This window comes from Coturnix japonica, chromosome 1, assembly GCF_001577835.2.
Source record: "Coturnix japonica isolate 7356 chromosome 1, Coturnix japonica 2.1, whole genome shotgun sequence".
In the NCBI taxonomy this organism is placed as follows: Eukaryota; Metazoa; Chordata; class Aves; order Galliformes; family Phasianidae; genus Coturnix; species Coturnix japonica.
This window is the reverse complement of record NC_029516.1, coordinates 138,306,795-138,323,537: the sequence shown is the minus strand read 5'-3', so window position 1 is coordinate 138,323,537 and position 16,743 is coordinate 138,306,795. Positions and strand designations below refer to the sequence as shown.

General features: G+C 37.0%; 1 protein-coding gene across 18 annotated transcripts in view; it reads right to left on the bottom strand.

Annotated features, from left to right (window-relative positions):
* Nucleotides 1-16,743, bottom strand: part of MYCBP2 (MYC binding protein 2) — a 184,243-nt gene that overhangs the window by 144,653 nt on the left and 22,847 nt on the right. For all 18 annotated transcript variants that reach the window (XM_032442048.1, XM_032442049.1, XM_032442050.1 and 15 more), the window contains exons 2-7: nt 13,635-13,710; nt 6,651-6,866; nt 5,416-5,569; nt 1,284-1,480; nt 862-1,104; nt 542-613 (exon numbers count right to left, since the gene is read on the bottom strand). In XM_032442048.1, coding sequence (XP_032297939.1) covers nt 542-613; nt 862-1,104; nt 1,284-1,480; nt 5,416-5,569; nt 6,651-6,866; nt 13,635-13,710 — 958 coding nt within the window. The remainder of the gene's footprint in view (nt 1-541; nt 614-861; nt 1,105-1,283; nt 1,481-5,415; nt 5,570-6,650; nt 6,867-13,634; nt 13,711-16,743) is intronic.

Here is a 16,743-nt window from a genome sequence, read left to right as displayed (position 1 = left end):
ACCCTAAATAAACCAAAGCATCCAAACGCAGCTAACATTTCCCAAAGATCAACAATATGTCTCCTTATGGTTTATGCACCCCTCAATCCTCAGTCAATCAAAATACTTCAGCGTTTCACTGTACATGTATTAAAAAAAAATCATTTTTGCAAATAGATATTATAAGCATTTCTTACAGTGCTTTGTTGCAATGGATCCACCAAATTAATTACATCCACCAAATTAATTGATGTGTACTTCTTAAATAATGAAGTGTGACTGTGCAACTCATAAATTAAAAACGTTAAATCATCATGTTTGAGAAGTGACAAATGAGAAACGACAATGTAAATAAATGCCACTTTTCATTATTCCTTTCAAGGAACATCTTACAGATGAGTATGATCTTCCACAATAATCTAGAAGTCATTACCAAAAAAATAATAAGTAAATCCAAAGGAGTAAAACAATTTCTGAGTATTATTACTGTAGGTCACGCTACACTTAAATTACTCTATGGAGAGAGGAGATTATATGTGTTATATTTCAAGTGTTCACCTACCTGAGCATAGCCTAACCAAGACTTTTTTTCCTTTCTGTTTTTGATGCGAGATGTAGAATTGTATATATGGCCCTGGAAAGCAGAAAATTCAAATTATTAAGCTAATCTCAGAATGACAATTCTATAAAAAATCATTTATAATCTAAACAACATATTGAGAAAAGCTAACTATAAGAAAATGCTGAAATACTCACAGAAACCATTCAGAAAATAAATAGACAAATTGTAGAACTGTAAGCTACAAAAGATTCTCAGTGGAACTGGGTCATCTTAAAAACTTGTATTTTAACTATCATTCACTGTACAAGAAATGCCATTACCCTCACTGTCCCGCTATATCCAGAGCCAATCTTGTAAAGTCCATCTTTACATAAGAGATAGAGAAAGAAACCATCACTCTGAAGTAGGCACTGGTCATCTTCATCTACAGATATTTCTTTCAATGGCCATTTGTGCATCAAGGCTGCCTTCTTTATCCCATTACTGAACCAGTCCTGTATTTGGATTTTGCCCACCAGAACTGCCTGTACACTCCGCTGAAGAGAGTTTAGAATTGTTGGCACCTAAAAACAGCAAAAGAAATAGTGAAAAAACATGCCTATTTTTAAATGTTCTATTTTCAGTTCTTTCTTTAATTCAAGAGGAAAAAAGAAATATCTACCTTTACCTCAAAAAACAAACAAACAAAAAACCACCACCAACAACAACAAAAAATAGATACGAAGAAATTGTAGTACACAACCTGAATAGTTTGACATGCGTGGCTGCCGTTATTGGTGAGGATAGCAGAGATCGCTTGCAGTGTTCTTCCTGTTTCTCCCCATGCAGCTACCAAACTGAAGAGGCAAGCGCAGGAAAGTGCTGTTAAGGACTGTCCTGTACTGTCGTTCATTCCCGTGCTACGGACAGTTATCTCCAGAAGAAGCTGAAACAGGGATTCTGCAGGAAAAGCACAACAATTCAACAGACACATCACAAAAGTATACTAAGCAATTTGCCAATCAATGGTAAATTAATTTGAACCTAGAAAACACATGGTATCTTTCCTCAGTCATTAAATTTAGCCTTACTTTCAGAGAGAAAAGAAAGCACCCTGTTTAGTTAAGCCTAAAATAATCACCCTTATCTTTACTTTCTTTTTCACCCAGAAAAAAAGTAAGACTAGAAATCACAAGGAAGAACAACAACAAAAAAAACTTTTATGTCTTTCTGATATAACTGAACACAATAATTAGTGATGAAGGAGTTACCTTATCTGCCTTTCGGTCTATCTCATCATTGAGATGACGTGCAGTTTTCCACAGATCTTGCTTAATGTTTATGATCATTACACCCATACTGGAACATGCCCCATTCTTCATAAATTAGCATTTCAAGTTACAGCTTGAAAATCATTTTGTATCATATGCCATTTTTCAAGTATACAGTGTTTTTGCATTGCCTAAAAGGCTGAATATTTGTAAGAATCAAGGTGTGATTAGAAATCTACTTCAATTTTTGCATGCATTGAAATTATGTGGCAAAGTTTTCATGCTGGAGTGCTGCAGGGGTGTCCTGTGTGATCAGAGACACCTCCAATTGCTCTAAAAGGGACCCACATCTGGCCAGAGCCATGAGCAATGCTGCATGTGCCTCTGGGAACGCAGATTTAAGTTAGGGAAAAGCACAGCAACAGTAACTGGGAGAGAAGTGAGAAATGTGATACAAACAACCTTGCAAACATGAAAGTCAATTCAAAAGGTGGGTAGCCAGCACTGTAGGTGCCAGAGAAGTTCCCTGCAGCCCATGGAGAAGCTCATAGTGGAGCAGTCCATACACCTGCAGCACATGGAGACATAGAGGACAGTAGTGTGGCAGGTGGATGCTGACAGAAGGAAGCTGCAGCCTGTGAAGAACCCATGCAGGAGCAGATAGTTCGCAAGAACTACAGCCCGTGGGGAGGAGCACACACTGGAGCAGGTTTTCTGTCAGCCACTGCAGTTCCGTGTGAGACCCATGCTCATATTGTCTGTTCCAGAAGGACTTCGTTATGCCACAGGAACAGATGCAAGCAAAAGCAGTTCTTAAAGAACTGTGGCTATGGGTCCACACTAGAGCAATCTGTGAAGGACCTGTACCCTGTCTGTGGGAAGGAATCCATGCTGGAGCAGTGGAAGAGAGTGAGCAGGTAGAAGTAGCAGAAAGAAAGCATACTCTGGATCCAGCTGGGATTGAGCTGATTTTTTCTTCATAGCATCCCAGCTTTGGGAAAAAAAATATCTTGACAGCACACCAAAGTATTAGCTGCTGCAGAGCAGCGCTGAACAAAGGCAAGGGCATTTCAGCTTCTTGTACAGTTCTGGCAGAAAGGGGACCTCAGGGGACATAAGGAGCTCAAAGGAGACAGAAACAGGACGGCTGACCTAACCTGTCCAAAGCGATATCCCATACCACATGCCAGTATGTGAGGAAACCATATAATGAAAGAGCTGGAAAGGGAGGCTGAGACTGCTCAGGAACTGGGTATGCATTGGTTGGCAGGTGTTAAGCAGTTTCACAGAATTATAGTTACAGAATCCTTAGAGTTGGAAGAGACGTTTAAAGGTCTTCTAGTTTAACTCCTCTGCAATGAGCAGGGACATGCACAGATAAATCAGGTTGCCTAGGGCTTATCCAGCCTCACCTTGAAACTCTCCAGTGACTGGGCACCAACCACATCAGTGGGCAACCTATTCTCATGCCTCACCACTCTTACTTTAAAAGACTTTTTCCTTATATTTAACCTTAATCTATCCTCTTTAAGCTGGAAACTATTTACCCTTCTTCTATCACAACAAATTCTGATAGAGTTTGTCCCCTTCTTTCCTGTAGTTTCCCTTTAGATACTGAAAGGCCGCTATCAGGTCACCATGGAACCTTCTCTTCTCCAGGCTGAATAATCCCAGCTCTTTCAGCTTGTCCTCATGGGAGAGGTGTTCCATTCCTTGGATCCTTTCTGTGGCCCTCCTCTGGACATGCTCCAACAGTCTATGTCTCTCATCTACTCAAGACTCTACATCTACCATCTGTACTGCTGGCCATGCTTCTTTTGATGCAGCCCAGGATACAATTGGCTTTCTGGGCTGCAAGGGTGCAATTCTGGTTCATGTCCAGCTTGCCATTCACCAGTAACCCCAGGTCTTTTTGGTAGGGCTGCACTCAATCCTTTCATTTTCCAGTTTGTATCTGTAGTGTATGTTGCCACAACCCAGGTGCAAGATCTTGAATTTGGATTTGTTAAAGCTCATGAGATTCACCTGGGCCCACTGCTCAAGCCTAAGTCCCTCTGGCATCCCATCACTCTGGCGCACTGACCACATCCCACAGCTTGGTGTCATCAGCAAACATACTGCAAGTGCACTCAACCCCACTGTCAATGTTTTTGATGAAGATATTGCAAGAGTATCATTTCCAGCACCGACCCTTGGCAGACACCAATCATCACCAATCTCCATCCAGTTACTGAGACACTGACCACCACTCTCTGGACTTGATTCTGCAGCCAGTTCTTTGTCCACTGAATAGTCCACCCGTCAAATTCATATCTTTCTAATTTGAAGAGAAAGATGTTGTGGGGTACTGTGTAAAAGGCCTTACTGAAATCCAGATAGATGACACCAGTAGCTCTTCCCTTGCCCATTGATGCAGTGACACCATTATAGAAGGTCACTAGGTTGGTCAAGCAGGATTTGTACTTGGTGAAGCCATGCTAGTTTTCCCATATCACATCCCTCTTAGATATGCCTTAGCATAGCTTCCAAGAGTATCTGCTCCATGATCTTACCCAGCACAGAGGTGAGACTGATAGGCTGGTAGTTCCCAGGTGTTATATTGCCTTTTCCCCAGTCACCAGGGACTTCATGTGATTGCCATGACTTTTCAAATATCATTGAGAGTGGCTTGGCAACTATGTCAGCTAATTCACTCAGGACTCTGGGATGCATCTCATTGGAACCCAAAGACTTATGGATGCTCAAGCTCCTCGGGTGGTCAGGAACTTGATCTTCGCTTACAGTGGGAGACGCATTCTTCCCCAGTCCTTTCCTACCAAATCAAACACTTGAATGCTCTGTGACGAGCCATGTGACAAGCAGTTATCAGAGAAGATTGAGGGAAAAAAATTGTTAAGTACCTCAGCCCTCTCCTTGTCATTATTTATTTACTTGCATCTTAACCCAGGAGTTCTTCTTTGGCTATCCCAATTGTTTCACCAATCCCAGGAGAAGAAGGTGAATAGCTATGTAGTACTGAGCTATCAGTTGGGTTAAACCACAACAAAGTGTTACAAATTGACCACAACCTTCATTCCCCAGCACTGCTCTAAATAGCGGAAGAAGGTATAAGAACTGAGACTGAAGTTGAGCCTAGAAAGGAGTTGAGGAAGAAGGGATTTTAGTTTGCTCTCACTATTCTGCTCGACTTATTTAGCAGCTTTATGTAAATTACAACATTAAACAGTTAAGCTATGAAATACAACAATAGATTGCAACAGAAGTTCACTACAGGATCTTATCTTCCCAACAAGACGAAGCATTCTGTAGGTTCAGTAAGGCAAGTGAATCATAAGACTGTCAAGGTTTATGTTTCAATTAAACTCTACATTACACAACAAAACATGACATTTTGCCAAAATTTCTGTTCTACAAAAGATTAATGCTGAGAAATACCATCTACATCCATCATAATTGAATGTACACTCCAGAATAAAGTCAGTCACTCAAGAGAAGAGAAAAAGCATTAACAACCATATTAAATAAAGAAAAAAATCTTACTGTATCAAAAAAACCTGTTACATGCTACATGTTTTGTAATGAACACAGCAACAGATAGGGTGGTGGGGAAGAATGAGAGATTACCTAGTACTTCAGGAGGCTCTGACTGCAGGCCTTCTGGTTGCTGTCCCTGGAGCACATTAAGTAGGGCTTGTAGGCTCCTGAGACACAAAGATGGATGAGAAAATCTGGTCTCCTTTATCAGTTCAAAAACTTCACATAATCCAACTTCAATGATCTAAAAAAAAATTTAAAAAAAATACAGATATTGTAAAATATCTGTTAATATGAACATTTAGATCTTCACCAATATCAGTATCTGCAAAAGTGCTGTTAAGGCCCCTCTTAGCTTCCCCTTTCAGCATTCCAGAATATGTTTCTTTCTACTGACTGTTCCATTAACTGTCTTCTCAAAGTCAGTACTTTTAATAATTATGAAGATGAAAAAAAAGTGAGCATTACAAATAAGTAAGCATATCTACAAAAGTTGACTATGCATTTCTATTACAAAAATAATATTAAGACTAAGATGTCAGCAGAAGAGTCTTAAAGTCTAGAGCACCTTGACTAAAAGCTAAAGAAGAATGAAACATGAAAACAAAATTCCTAATAGAACTGCCATTCAACAAATAGATCTGTTCTGATAGCCAGAGATAACACACACTAGAAGCTTTGCAATTATTTTCTCTGCAACTCAATTTACTTCAAATCCTAGCTTTCAGAAGTTAATTCTTTTAGAACCTGCTTGATTTTTGGAGAAAGAAAAGAAACGAAAATCAAGTCTTCAATAGCAATTTTCCTGAAAGTTATACTTTATATTTCATATAGTCAAAAGAATGGTGGAAAACATTCATGGAATCTACAGGGAACAAAAACCTGATCATACATGTAAAGAACATATGGGATATTTTTAGAAATATTATCACTGAAAAGAAAGCATATCTGAAATAAACTGAGAGGTTTGTTCTGTTATTCCTAGACAGGAGACTAATAGCTGGAGAAAACAGCGAATCTAACACGTGAACAACAGCAGAGAAAGTAATCTGGTAAGCTTCCATTATAGTAACTAACTTGTCATCAACTATACATAGTAATCTCTTTCTTTAACGAGTTTTTATACCTTTTCATTTACTAACTCATCTTTTTTTTGAAATTACACTATTCCATGTCTCTTACTGATATATTCTCTAAAACATACAATAACATTATTGTTTGAGATTTGTCTCACAAATATGCTGTCCATCTCACTGGCAAGTCCTCAACAACATAACCTAATAATTTCAGGCTACACACATGGTACACTTTAAAGAGTTACTTGCCTTTGGAAGTTTAATAGGTGGCTCTTTGGATTCCTCTTCTTCGTCACTGTCTGAATCCCCACTCTGTACACTGTTCTTTGAAGTCAAAGAGACAGATGCTTCCTTTTTTTGCCACTCCAATACACAATGCCGGACATTGCAGTAAACATTAAAAGCTGAAGGGTTGCTATGTAATCTGATATCTGGTATGGTTATTGTACTCTCTAGGTTTTCCGTCTGGGAAAAAAAAAAAAAAAAAAAAAAAAAGAATTTTAACAAAAAGAAAAATTATGTCTTGTGGTTTATTTGAAGTTTCAAACTTTGCTAGATTTGTTATCTCAGTAAACAGCAATTTTTGCAGACCAAGTGGCTTTCAAACTAGTAACTGAACCTTCCTGTAGAGATATGAATCATATTTCAGGCAGAGAAAAAAGGAAGAGGGAGAAACTCAAGTATATTCCATCTGGCTTTAATTCCTACCTTTCATGATGTAATGAGGACACTAAGATGGAAAATGATAAGAGCCAAAGGCAGTGCAGGCTAGAGAAAGGTCCAAATCTGTGCCACAGACAAATGACTAGTAGGATATTTGAATTTATCTTCATATCACTTTTAGTACTATCAAAGAATTTTAAAATGCATTATTTACTGTAGTTGTTAATCAATCAGTAAATAAAGATTTAGGCTGTTTGCTAAATGTATGTTAGAAATTAAAAATAACATTAATTGTTTCATCATTAAATAAAACAAATGGCAAGAGCTGTGGATAACTTTACATAGATAGAAAATTAATAAAAACCTGATGAATAAACTACTGAACAAAAGAAATCTGTAGACCTGTGAAGTAACGGGACACCACCTTGTCCTCACTCAGAAGCTCTGGATCACAGAAAGTTGGGAAACTGTTCGGAGAAACTACTGTTAGCTACACACACCCTGCTCTACGCTTCACTTTTTATCAACTATTGGTATGTTGCAGCCAGCCATTGCTGAGAAGAACCATACGGCTGTCATTGAACTTGAAAAATATTAGGAAAAACATTTTAAGTTCTGCTGCTTATTATCCCTTTCTGCAATAGTAAAATAAGGCAAAAAGAATTCTCCACCAAAACAGTCAGGGTTATACTTTCTCTTAGGCTACAAACTCCTAAAGACTAGGCTGGTATAAATAAAATAAACAAAAACACAACAGACTTAAGGCACACAGTGTGTATGTAAGGAATTCCCTATAACATCTTGGTGTAGACAAAAGGTACAAACTGAGGAGGGAAAACCTAGGTTAAGAATGTAGGAAAACCTTACTTGACTAAGTCTGGAAAAATCTGGGGGTGATTAGACTAGCCAGAGTCGTGATTATCTTCATAAAGTTATTTTGTTTTGTTTGTTGTGTTCTTTAGAGGTGCTGAACATGGAGTGCATTTGCCTTTTCTCTCCTAAATGAGGACAAATATTATGCATTCATTCGGGAGTACACAGCAAATTTTATTACAGTGATTTGAAAAAGATCACAGTGGAAATACAGAGAGAAAGGGTAGGAAAAAAAGGACCATAAGCTAGCAGAGATTAAGGGGAAAGAAGCTTGAGAAACAATGAATAAGAAAGCATTTGAAAGGGATGGCTCATTTTTCTATGGTAGCCACAGCTTTGAACATCAAAATTCAGTAATATTTTTCTTTCCCTCATATCTGTTTTAATTATTAGCAGAAACATCACAGGCTTCTAAATCAGAGCATTTAATACCATATGTTGCAAAACATAAAAGAAAATTCAAAACAACTTCATAATATTTCATCATTTACACAATTTCCTTTTATTATGTACTTCAGTATTATTCAAACCACACTGATTTATATTTGCATAACCTTCCTTTCCACAATTACTACTAAATTATTGCAAACTGAGACATTAAGAAGCAATGGTTTACACCATTTTATCCAATGCAGTGCACTAATTTTTCTTACTTGAGTCATCACTATCAGTAATGCACAAAAACACGAAGACAAAATAAGAAATGACAAGACAAAAAGTTACGTAAAGAAAAAATACAGATGTTTAAGCACAACAGATTTTTCTGCCATTAAAGACTGGAAGTCAACATAAGTTTAGTCCTTGTTGAACATAAGTATCCTTAAATTATTAAAGATGCTATTAAAAAAAAAGATATTGCGCTGTACAGTAACTCAAGATTCAGTTTGTTGTATTACTCCAGTTTCAAACAGTGCACAAATAGATTTACACTGGTATCAATGACAATGACTATTACATTCCTGAAAATTAATTTAGCATCAGAAAATTAAAAGGTTATAATATATGACAACTCTTTGCCCTGTCAAATATTCACGTACACATCCCAAGATTTTTGCAAGTTCTGCTAAAACAAATACACAATATCAGCTTTCAGCTTTAATGCTAAATAGTTGAATTTCCCCATTTTAAAAAAATAGGGAATTTACCTGTTTTACTGCTAAACAATCACAAGAAAAAAAAATATCAGGGTCATTTCAAATACCTCTCTCTGCAGTTCACTCATCTAATTAGTATCACGTATCGCAACTGCAACTTCAGTGATGAGTTTCCAGTTCCTTCCTTGCCAGGAGTTCAGCTTAGTTTTTATTCCAGAACAGTTTAATTTCTGGAGCAGTGCTGAGTTCTGTAGCTCACAGGCACTTCTTATGAAATGGGTTGGCCAAATCATCTCACCAGCACAGATAATTTTAGACATTACAGTGCTAGATAAAATATCAATGCCTGTTCTCTTGCCTATTAATAATAAGCTGACTAATTTTCAAAAATAAACTCATTCCTTATTCTCAATACTTCACTATTAAAAAGTTGCTTACCTAATGCTTTAGCTTTTAAACAGCAATTACTTCAATCATTCTCTTTAACGTCACGCTCTTCTGCTAAAGAACACTACAGACAAAAACTTCCCATACAGACTTCACTACAGGCAATCTCTGAACAGACAGTATAGCACATGAATGCCTCAGAACCAGGATTACATAGCTCTGATGCAGACCCACTGTTAACATTTGTCTTACTTCATATTTCCACTTCTCCTCCCACAATACTTAGTTTCTGAAAATTATAAATTCTTTGAAACTAGGAGCATCCTATACCCCATTTGTTACACACTTGACAAACTCAGCCACCATCATGATAATGCACCTTAAGAGTAACCTTGAAATACACTCCCTCATTTTGGCAGTTTAAAACCACTGGACTTCTGACTCCACTGAATAAATCCTATTTTGAACAATAAGCTGCTTGGTTGATAGAATAGGGTAAAACTGAAGGATAAGCAACTTTAATTGTTTACTGCCTTTATTTAGAGGAAAAAAGGCAACTAAAATATTAAGTAAATAAATACCAATGTTTAGCATTTATCAAGGCAAAAGAAAGGTGCTCAGTAAAAATAAGACTCGACGTTCCATGTTGGAGAGTAGGAAGGGTACCTGTGATCCTCACATTCTTCTTTCTCTCTGCAAACTTTATCATAAGATAAAAACCACTGATAATTTATTGGTAATCAATATGCTCAGTCTTTCAGTGGCTTTAATTCAAGTGATTATTTCAGGAATCTCCAGGATTGCTTGAAGCCTGCCATGTTGGGATGTTCAAAATCCCCCACTAGGATGAGAGCCTGTGAGCATGAAGCCTCCTGTAGCTGAAGAAAGAAGGCCTCATCCACAGGCTCCCACTGATCAGGTGGTTTGTAGCAGTTCTTGACCAACAGATGTCCTTTACTGGTGCAGTCCCAGATTTTAACACACAAGCTCTCAGAGCCACAAGCAGGTTCTCAAGGCAGCTCTTCACCATCTATTCACTTCTTAACATAGAGGGCAACTCTCTCAGCCCTCCTGCTTCGCTTATTCCTTCTAAAAATCTTGTAGCCTTCAACAGAAGTATTCCAGTTGAAATTCATAAAATGGAACAACTAGACTTAATAGCACTTTTCTCAGTTCACCTTCTATAATGTTCTAATACATGCAAGGAAAAAAGTGGGAAAAACACAACCCTCTGGTCTTTTTTTAAAAAACTTGTTTCCTACTCAAATGACTTCATTTAAAAAAGATGAATTATTAATATAGAATACTTTCTGACCAATTTATTTTCTTCCTCTTCAACCAGATAACTGCAAGAATGGCTTATTCTCAGATGCAACAGAAATAGATATCTAACAGAGGAAAGCTAATCTGTTGTTAAAGATGGTAAACCTACAATAAAGATCTGATCTAACCTGTGTGCACCACAAAATATAAAACCTATCTAACTTCTTTGAACACTTTAAATATCATTTAGAAAGGGGCTGAGGTCAAAATAGCAAATAAAACAGAAGCCATTGAGAACACTGCCAAATTACTGATGTGCTTTTAAAGAGAAAAATACTTATCTCATTATTTATTTTTTTACATCCAGCCATCAGCTTACAATACTGTTTTTCTGCTATGTGAACAGTCCTCTCCCAAAATTTTATTCCTTACCTTTGTATTAAGGTCAATAAATTAGAGCTTAGAACTTCTGCATAATCTAAACATGACAGCATCTCATGGGAAGTACATTCTCCTCCTTAGGCAGCCTCCAATTTTTCAGAGTAGTGAAAAATTCAGGTCTAATATTCACATATTCATTTTCTGTGTTGAAGACATTTTATTGCTAAAGCCAAAACACACCGAATTCACACAGAAAACTTAATTATACCTTAAACTTTTAAGAAAATATACTAAATTCCAAAATCAGAAGTTAGAAGTGGTTCATATACAAGAGATTATAACAGGACTCCAGCTTCATAACAAAATAAGGTACAAACTACTGGGCTGTAGAACACACCAATTAATTTTTACCCTTAAAATATTACAACATGAATGCTTAAATGGTAAAACTAATTTCCAGTTTCTCAACAATGATTTTTTCCCCTCTTCAATTACTCAGTCTTCTATTACTCAATTGTCACTTTCAGTAAGTGCAGTGTGTAGATAAAATTTTGCAGTTCCTTCAGCTTGTACTTAATATAAGGCCCTCCCCACCCTCTAACAGCGTAGTAAGAGAAAGCTGCCATCTATATTTTAACTCCAGTTAATATACAATAAACTGATCTCTGCAATTTCTCCTCTTCAGAATGAGAAGCTCATCACCACAGAATGATTTGCTCTATTATGAGACTCTGAATGGAAATCCAGGTTTTCCTAAAACAACACGTCTGCTGTCAGTCATTCCTATGCAGAAATGATCATAAGGTTTATTCTGAACTGTTAAGCATGAGAATACACTGAAAAGCATTATGAGGATGAAAGAAAACAAAACAAAACCACCACCAAAAATCAATTTTACCAATCATAAAATCAATTTTACATTTCAGGAAATATTCAGTTTCCTGCTATCAGGCTGGAGTAAGTTGGAATGCTTTTCTACACCTCTGTATCTGGAGACAAATACAACTGTTTTGTCCATCTTAAGGATGGCGCAGAATAGAGGCATACAAAACAAAGTATGGGAAAAAAACATTATGACTTTCCAAGAGTGGAAAAATCCCTTATAGCACTTCACAAAGAAGCTGTTTTGAATCCAAGAAAAATCTTGGAAACAACTCTTCCTAGTCACAACATGCAAGATGATCATTTAGTGCCATATTTATAACTGTTAACAAGAGCCAGGCATTAACACATTCATGTCTTGTCTGGCCATTCAAAAAGATAAATCCATTTATCCAAGGCAAATGAATCTAAGAAATATACTGGACTATGAAGCTTGTGGGGAACAGCAATTCTAGATTTAGCTTCCTAATTAGTAGTCCAACTAGGACACAAATATGAAGAAAGTCAGGTTTCCCTTTGTACAGTAACTGAAATTAAAAATGAAGAGTTAACTTATTTTAAAAGCACAAATTTCTGTCATAAGACAGAACATACAAAGACAAATGGCATCCTGCACTGTTTGCTCTAATTTCTAATTTGGTTTTCTGTGTTGACAGCAGGTCTAGTAAAACTGATGAAGAAAACATGACTGAAAACTTTAATTTCTCTATGACTGAAAAAACGAGTTAAAATTTTTTTTTTTTTTTTGGACTAGAAGTACTTAACTGTCCAGCACTGAAAAGAGAAGTTTTGAAGATAAGTCTCTTCTGTGCTCTACTCTGGAGCTGTATTACTTGAGATAAGCAAAACAATCCAGTAAATATCCAGAAAGGCAATACTAAATTAAGAGATTAAGAAGGCTTGCTTCACCCTCCCAAAGTCATCTGTCTTGAGATAGAGTAATTTCAGGACATATGGCAAGTAGGGATAAGATGGCCAAAGGAACCTACAGCTTAATACAGGGTCTTTCAACTGACTAAAAAGTGTTTCCACTGGTTATTTCAGTGGTACAGTCCCACAAAACCATCCAACAGGTGAGCATCTTTCTCTCTACTGATTATAACCAAAACTTAGGAAGAATCTTCCAGGCCTAGAGTAAGCCTTCATGAAAATCCCTCCAAAACTCTACTTTGAACAGAGAAATAATAGGTCTGTAATAGAGGGAGATTAACTCAAAGCAATAATTTAAAATACTATCACTTTCACCTCAATTTTAGAAAGCTTCTATCCCACTATGGAGGAATTTTCAAGAATAACTATTAATTACTTAGACACAGAGTGCTCCCTTTCTCCTTTGACCAACATGGACATAACTCTGCTGCAGCAATCTCCATCTCCAAGGTAGTTATGCATCTCTTAAAATTTAGCTATACATTAATACTGTTTTAGCTACATTTGTACTCCAGGAATTGGAGAAATGAAAACAGTGCTCATATCCAATTATGTGTGACTAATGCTCAACATAAAATAAAAAGGTTAACATTGCTAACAGTGACATAAAGAAAGCAGCACACAGACAAAAACTGCTGGACTGTTAAAATACCCAAAACAACTTAAAAAATTGCTGCTTCCACATTTTCTCCTCACATCTCTCAGCTGAAATTACTTCATTTTTTCAGTCAGAACTTTTTAAAGTTAGTTACAGACGTACCTTGTTGCGTGTTTTTACTTTTAATTTAGTCTTCTGTTTCCTTTTCAATTTTTTCTTGCTAAAAAGTTTCTTGCTCCTGAAAAAAAAAAATAGCAAAATAACCCATGAGAATAAGATAATTAAAATTCCTTCCTCCCTTCATTGTAAATAGCAACATTAGAAAAACAAATATTGTCATAAGTCCTCTAAAACGTTTTTTCTTCTCTTTTAACTAAGGTAGAGAACCAGTAAAGTCAAAATTCCAGAGTATATATCAGAGATCATTAACATGATGCTTTTTTACTGGATCAAAGATTTTTACTTTTAATATTTAAAGAAGAATATAAGCTAATGCAGGAAAAGAAAAAAACAACACAACCCATGTCCATTTTGTATTTTTACCCTACTTGTTTCTACTACCTGACCATTAACATCATACTGATGCTAGAAGTGAGAAGCCACTCATTTTGTGAAGTCTTTACTCAGCCTCGCAGTAAGATAGCTTTAAAAAAACATCATGTGGCAGAGAACTCAGGCGATGGAAGAAACTGCAACTTTTAAACATGCATGTTTTTAAACTTCTAAGTGTTCTTCCACCCTCAACTTACAGACTTTATTTCCATTCCTTCACACTACAGCTCCAGCTAACCAATGCTCCTCCAATTCTCTTCTGCCTACACCTCATTCCTATCACATTCTTTCTCCTTCAATTTATTATCCGGTTTATAAAAATCAACAATAAAAAAAAAAAACACAAAGAAAATACATGAAGAATAAAAGACACCGTACACATAACATCAGCAAGGTTATTCCGCTGAGACATATGCATTTTAACTTATCCTACATTTCTCTACTCTGTTCAAACTACAAGCCCTCCGCAAAAACAAGCTAATGTTGCCCACATAGCATACAGCTCATTCCAGATTGGTAAGCTACTAACATTCCTCTGTATCACTCAAACATTGCTCAAATGTTTTACAGTTCAGATTAGTTAGAAAAATAGAAGAATGGAAGCTGAAAATCACAGGTACCAAACCAGAAAGAGACTGAGAACTGAAACAATCTAGTATTTTATTTGAACGACTTTATTCTAAACAAAAACGTTGATAGACTAGAAACATATTGCTTACAACTTTCTCAGCATTTACATTTGAAGAAGATACAAGTCTCATGGTCCAGCAAAGGCTAAAAACTAAAGTTTTATTGACACTGACCAGCCAGAAGAAAATCAAAGTATCCCTGCAAAAAGCTGCCCTGTAGAAATCTCATCTATTAACACTAAAATTAGGAAGAGGGAGACACATTCTTCTTCAAGACAACCATTATCCTGGAGTTCAGAGAAGCATTTCAGTGATCAGAAAAAAAACACAGTAAATTAAAACTTATAAAGAGAACCTAAATGACCTCCTAAGATCACTTCAGCTACAAAGAAAAATACATCAAAGTCTGTCCAATCTGTTTGAGAAGGGGGGAAGTGGTAAGAATTCACACAATCTCTCACGTCCAAATTTCTATAATCATCCTCCACAGTCTGTTTTACTATTCAATTATTCTTACACTGGACAAGTTTTAATTCCTTATTACAGTTTAATGCGATCAATTCTCATTCTGTTTCCAAACATGTGAACAACACTGCAGTTCCTTCCATTCTGTAGCCACTCTATCTTCCACTCTGAATCAAATACCATTTTATAAAATTCTCATCCTAAATTCAGGTGTAGAGTCCACGGCAAACCAGAATTTCTGTCTCTTCATATCATATGCAAACTACATTGATCAAAACCAAAGCAGTACTTATTATTCACTGTTGAGCAGAAGATGAAAAATTGCCTCATATGTTCCCCTAAGTTTACACTTAACTGTATGCCAAGTTTTACCTTGCCAGCCCAGAATAACTTGAAAATATTTTCCTGCAAACTGAGCTTTCATTTTTCTTTACCTAGCTCTGCTGCTATGCCTTGTACAATTTTTACTTACCAGAGACAACTTTTTAAGGGAGTTTCTTCTCTCTTTTTCTTTTTTTCAAAGAACACTAACCTCTCTTGTCAAGACATTTGAAATTGAATCCTGCCTGCCAAAATCCTTACAAACTCTAAACTTATTCCAGTCTACAAACATTATAAGAATTTTTTCCTTCCTAACTTGCAAATATTTCACAGAATAATACTTACATTTTGGCAAGTATTTTTCTGTACAGACATGTACAACACACAATCCCAGAATGGCAGGGATTGGAAGGAACCTCAAAAGATCATCAAATCTAACCCCCCTGTAAAAGTAGAAATCCTACAACAGGTCTCACAGGTAGGCATCCAGACAGGTCTTAAATATCTCCATTGAAGAAAACTCCACAATCTCTCTGAACTACCTGCTCCAGTGCTCCATCACCCTTACCATAAAGAAGTTCTTCTGCATGTTAGTGCAGAACTACCTATGTTCAAGTTTTATTTCACTGCTCATTGTCCTGTTGCTACACGGTACATTCACCTCCCACCTCCCTTTAGATATTTACAAACATTGATCAAGTCCCCTTCTCAGGCTAAACAGATACAGGTTACTCAGCCTTTCCCAGTGTGGAAGATGCTCCAGGCCTTTATCATCTTTGTGGCCCTCTGCTGGACTCCTTCTAGGAGATCCCTGCCTTTTCTGAATTGGGAAGCGAGAACTGGACACAGTAATCTAAATGTGGGCTCATCAAGACAGAGCAGAGGGGAAAAATCACCTCCCTCGACCTTCTGAACACAATTTTTTTTAATGCACCCCAGGACACCACTGGTCTTCTTGGCTACAAGAGCACACTTCTGGCCAACCTGCTGTCCATCAGAACACCCAGGTACTGCTCTGCACAACTCCTCTCAGCCAGTAACCTGTATAGTTATTCCTCCCTAGGTGCAAGACTTTACTCATGATCCAGTTAAACCTTATAAGGTTCTTCCCGGCCCAACTCTCCAGTCTGTCCAGGTCTTGGTTGAGTGGTAGCACAGCTTTCTGGCATGTCTGCTGCTCTTTTCAGCTCGGTATCATCAGCAAACTTCTGAAGTGAACCATCAGAACTACCCATTTATCCAGGTGATGAAGACATTGAACGAGATTGGATCCAGCACCGACCCCTGAGAAATGCTGCTTACTT